Genomic DNA, 5,685 nt, shown 5'->3' with positions numbered 1-5,685 from the left:
ATAAACATTTACATACCTAATAACAGACCATAAAAATATATGAAGTGAAAACTGACAGTTGAAGGGAGAAATAGACAGTTCTACAATAATAGTTGGAGACTTCAATACCCTACTCTCAATAATGGTTAGAAAAACCAGACAGAAGACAAGTAAGGAAGTAGAGGCATCAAACAGCATAATAAACCAACTACATATAACAGACATATACTGAACACTCTACCCAACAACAATAGCATCCACAGTCTTCTTGTTGCACATGAGACATTTTTCAGGATAAGCCCATATGTTAGGCCACAAATTAAGTCAATTGTGACATACACACACACACACGCGCGCGCGCGCGCGCGCGCGCGCGCACATAGAGGCATATTACTAAGCTTTAAAAAGGAAAGAAATTCTGACATATGCTACAACATGGATGAACCTTAAGAACATTATGCTAAGTGAAACAAACAAATCACAAAAAAGACAAATACTACATGAGTCTACTCATATGTTGTACTTAGAACAGTCATAGAGACAGAAAGTAGAATGGTGGTTCCCAGGAGCTGGAGGGAGGGAGGAATGTGGAGTTAATGTTTAATGTGTAGAAATTTTTAATTTTACAAGATGAAAAGAGTTATGCTGATGGATGGTGGTGCTGGTTTGTAACATTATGAATTTATTTAATACCACTGAACTATATATTTAGAATGGTTAAGATGGTAAATTTTATGTTATGTAGATTTTATCACAATAAAAAAAACTGGGAAAAAATATTGGTCATTAGGAATTAACTCCATCAACTTCTTTTATGTACCTATCTCAAAACCTCTTTAAAATTTTACCCCGGTATCCTCATCTCCTTTCTTAGAGAATGGTTTGGCATTTAGGTAACCCATAGTGGAAAGCAGACTGGTTTCAAGTTAATAAATCTGAGTGTAAGTTCAAATTTACCACTCAATAATGATAAAGATTATTTAAGTTGATTTCTCTGGTTTATTTTTTAATTTTACATAATTATTGAGAATTAAACATAATAAATATTTTTTTCCTAAATGTGAATGGCTTGCTTACAAACCTGTCTTCCCTTAAGTGAAAATTGCCATGACGCAAAGATCGTAGTTATGACTAAATGCAAGTTTGAGAGCAAGTCTGTTTAGCGTTTTCAAATTACCTAAATAAAAACCAAGGTGTTCGTGATAAGACATCGGAATGGAGGATAAGAAAAAGAGGAACAAATTGTAGTGAGTTGGAATTGGAGAAATAGAAGTGTTTTGTGCTTTTGCCTTTCTTGTCTTATAAATGCTTTGAAAATGTAGAAATCATAAATTAAATCACAATAACCCTTTGTACTAAAACTAAAGGTCCCTTCCAGATTCTATACCTGTCCTCTATGTTGAATTCCTTGTGTCTTTACATAGTATGACTTTGTACTTCACAGAGTGAATGAAAGTGTTGTATCGCCATTGGAGGCCAGGAGATCCCTATTTGCTTTCATGGTCTACCACTGACTGGTTTTGTGGCCTGAGATGTACCTTAAACATTCTGAACCCATTTTCATTTCTGTAAAATAAGAATAATCCCTATTGTTATTATTATTAATATTTTCTTTACATGTTTTTTGTAAGAGAATGAAGCAGGATACTTGAAGAATACCCACCTCAGTGAACACCAGTTTTCTTCACTGGCACTGTGAATGTTGAATTTTTGAGCAAAACAGGACTAAACCTAAAGAAAAATGTACATTTTAAATCACAAGAATGCAATTTTATCTAATCCATACCCCTGTATATTCTTTCCACCTCCTGGATTGCTTTGAAGGAAATATCTCAGATTTTATCCTTAAATATTTTAAGGTGTATCTCTAAAAGATTAGGATTCTTTACCCCCAAAAAGCACAATACCAATATCGCTCCTGTGTCAGGGGTCCCCGAGACCACTCATAGGCTCTATGATTCGCTATGTTGACTCACAGGACTGAGCAAATGTAGTCATCCTCATGGCTGCAATTGATTACAATGAAAGGACACAAAGCAAAATAACAAAGGGAAAAGGTGCATTGGGTAAAATACAGAGGAAAACAGGCACAAACTTCCAAGAGTCCTGTCCCAGTAGAGTCACGCAGGATGTGCTCTGTTTCTCAGCAATGAATTGTGACAATGTACGTAAAATGTTGTCTGCCAGAGAAACTCATAGAGACTGAATACCCAGGATTTTTATTGGAGGCATCCTCTGCCTTGCACAAACCAATTTCCTAGACTCCTGGAAGGAATGTCGATGTTCAGCATCAACAACATTGTTCTTGCAGTTTAGTCACAGTGAGCCACTTATATGAGTCCTGGGAATGGCAGGACCCCTCCCAGATCCAAGTTTCTAGACACACCAGGAAGGATCACCCTTATAATCAGGCCTTTCTAAGGGTAATAGCCTCAAGCCTTCTATATTATCTCTTTTCTGCACAATCCCTTACAATTTTGTTAGCAATATTTCCTTAAAGTAAAATAACCAGTTAGTATTCATATTTCTCAAATTTTCATAAGATTTTTAAGTCTTTTTATTGATTTTTTTATTTCAATATGTATGACAGTTGAATTCAAAGTTATAACACAGTCTGGTGGGGTTTTTCAATATACCTTTTTAAGTCTGTTTTGAATCAACATCTAAATCAAATCCATACAGTAGAATTGGGTAATATATCTGAAGTTTCCTTTGACATGTAGGTTCCCCTTCATGTTCATTTTTTATATTTTTTGTTGAAGAAATCAGACTATTTGTTCTCTAGAGTTTCCCACCATCTGTTTACTATATTGTATCCCTCAGGTATTACTTAAAATTTCCCTCTGTCCCCAGTCACGCTTTTTAAAACGGGCTTTTAACTTTAATTGATCTCTTTTGCAGGAAGTTAGACAATTTGTTTTTAACACCTAAATTATTACCCAAATTTGTGAACTCTATCTTGAATCTGCTGACCTTCAGATAGAAGTTAGCATCTCTAACATAAACTACTCCTGAAACGCTTGCCTTGGCAATGTTTTTATTTGCAGCAACATTTCTGCCTGAGGCGTCTTTGTCCTTCCTTGCTTTAAAGTTAATTTTCAAAAATTGAAAATCTCATTAAGCCAGTTATTGTTTTCTTTTCCACCCCTGCTTAGGGGATAGATGACTGGCCCACTTCCATAGCTGACAGTAAACCTGGAATGTGAGCTAACATTACAGACAGCTAATTAAAAGAAAAAAACTATACTTCATAAAAATCATAGCAAGAACATCAGCAGTCTCTTAGCAGTGACTGGAATGACCTAATGATATTGATAACTTCAAGAATGAAAGCAAATTCTGAGGTGCTGTCAGCCTCATAGGCTTTCAGCTGAGCGATCCATCTCAGTTCTTAGAAATTGTACCAATTCCTTTTTCTGTATCTTAATATCAGGGGCTTTATACAGTCAATTGATAACAACTTATATAACATGAAAATAAATATAATGAAGGCTAGTGGCCTATAAAAATACTGCCAGTGGAGAAGTTGGAGGTAGGGAATATTTAACCTAGAGAAGAGCAGGCCTAGGGGACAGTCTGGAAGAACTAACATTGCCAAAGCATGTATGTATACCTGGCAAATTAAGAAACTTGTGTTTCTTTTCTGGCCATGGATATGTAAAGATAGAAATTCTATGTTAAAACATTTATTTTACTGAGCAAAAGATTAGGGCTCCAAGAATCTGGACTTACCCTAAGCCTCACAGAAGATTTCAGCGGAGTCAGGACTTAATAAGAGCAATTCTTAATAAGAGCAATCTTTTTTTACAGAAAGACAGTGTTAAAAGAAAAACTTTATTAGCCAGGCATGGTGGTACACACCTGTAATCCTAGTTACTTGGGAGGCTGAAGCAGGAGGATCGTTTGAGCTCAGGAGTTTGAGGTTAAGGTTAGCTATGATCATGCCACTGCACTTCAGACTAGGCAACAGAGTGAGACTCTGACTCTGAAAAAAAAAGAAAAAGTTCAGATAAATTTAGCAGAGTTTATCTGAGCAAAGAATGGCTCATGAATCTGGCAGCACTCAAAATCAGGTAGAGGTTCAGAGTTCCACCCAGCAGTGTGCACAGTGAGCTTTTATAGGCCAGACACAGATGCAAAGTACAGAAATAACCTAACTGGCAACAGCTAGATGCCTGCCTTATCTGGGCATGGTCTGATCACTTAGCTGCCTGTGAGAGCCTGAAACTCAGCTGTTTGTTATACTCCTAGGAGGTTTGCTTACATACTAAGTTAGATTGCAGTTCAATACGTAGGGACTTGAGGTATGGCGGCAGCCTCAGGATGAATTTATTTAATAACAGAAATGCTTTCCTTAATCCGTACTGAGGACAAAAACAGGTAGACATAAAATTAAAACGACTTAAATTTGGTAATAAGTGTTTTGTTTTATCAGAGATGAAACCCTGAAAGATGCTTGCAAGTGGGAAATGGCCTATTTTAACTCACTGAAAATGTCAGGCACTGGCTCAGAGATGGTTTCTCAGTTTGAATCAGTTTGAAAAGAGAAGTAGCTACTTACAGTCACATGATTCTGAGCTCCTGTTTCTCATGTCATTTCTTCTAGGAAAGGGCCTTCCCCACGACTCACCTACCTGAGCGTCACAGAGGCTGATCTACTCAACCGGACTTGGTCTCGGGGTGGCAATGAGCAATGTCTCCGCTACATCGCCAACCTCATCTCCTGCTTCCCCAGTGTGTGCATCCGTGACGACAAGGGAAACCCAGTCTCCTGGTCTATCACAGACCAGTTTGCCACCATGTGCCATGGCTGCACCCTGCCAGAGCATCGCAGGAAAGGTTATAGCCGGCTGGTGGCCCTCACACTGGCTAGGAAGTTGCAAAGCCGGGGATTCCCCTCTCAGGGAAATGTCCTGGATGACAACATGGCATCTATAAGCCTCCTGAAGAGTCTGCATGCTGAATTCTTACCTTGTCGTTTTCATAGGCTTATTCTCACCCCTGTGACTTTCTCTGGCCAGCCTCGCCTCTAGCCCAGTGACGCTCCGGGAATTTTCTTACTTTCCCTAAACATACACACACTCTGGCTGCCAATGCGGGGAGAATTAAAACTGGAATCAGGAGAATCTTGGGTTGTTGAAAAGGGCTGGGAGAAGACATACAGGATCAACCTGAGAAGCCTTAACTCTTCCCATCTCAGGTTTCTACAGTCGGTAACCATAGGGGTCAGGGGTGTCTGTGGCTGAGAACAGAAGAAGATGGTCTTCCTTTAGGATCCACTGCAGGGGAATAGGTTCCAAAGCCAGCAGTTCTTAGTATACTAGCAGGAATTACTGCATGAGAAAAAATGATTGAACACGAGACCATGTGGCTACTGCTTTTTTACTGCTGCCTGGGGTCTGCTTTGTATTCTCACAACCACACCAACTCCCTCCTGCCATAACATTCCCCTGTCCCCTGCTCACCTACCTGTGTTCCTACCGCCTCTGCCTCAAGTCCTCTGTACAGTATCCTGCTTTTCTACCTTAATTACTTGCTCACTGTTGTAGTGTGGAGGGCGCGAACAGACCACAGGAGAATTTAATGAAGCCAAATTGAGAGTCTTTATTAGCTGGCCAGAGACCACCTCCGCCGGCATAAAAGTAGTACGAGAGGATGGCCCCATCTCAAGTTTTTATGAGGGTTTTATACTATTTTTGAGGGAGG

At 39.1% G+C, this 5,685-nt stretch overlaps 1 protein-coding gene across 1 annotated transcript in view; it reads left to right on the top strand.

Annotated features, from left to right (window-relative positions):
- Positions 1 to 5,012, top strand: part of GLYATL3 (glycine-N-acyltransferase-like 3) — a 17,808-nt gene extending 12,796 nt beyond the window's left edge. Inside the window, exon 6 of the mRNA XM_012664641.1 lies at positions 4,586 to 5,012. Within this exon, the coding sequence (XP_012520095.1) occupies positions 4,586 to 5,012 (427 nt within the window). The remainder of the gene's footprint in view (positions 1 to 4,585) is intronic.
- The last annotated feature ends 673 nt before the right edge of the window (positions 5,013 to 5,685 follow it).

The sequence above is a fragment of the Propithecus coquereli genome, unplaced genomic scaffold (assembly GCF_000956105.1).
Source record: "Propithecus coquereli isolate 6110/MARCELLA unplaced genomic scaffold, Pcoq_1.0 Scaffold90, whole genome shotgun sequence".
Lineage (NCBI taxonomy): Eukaryota > Metazoa > Chordata > Mammalia > Primates > Indriidae > Propithecus > Propithecus coquereli.
Note: the sequence above shows the minus strand (reverse complement) of the source record. Positions and strands in the feature narration are given on the sequence as shown.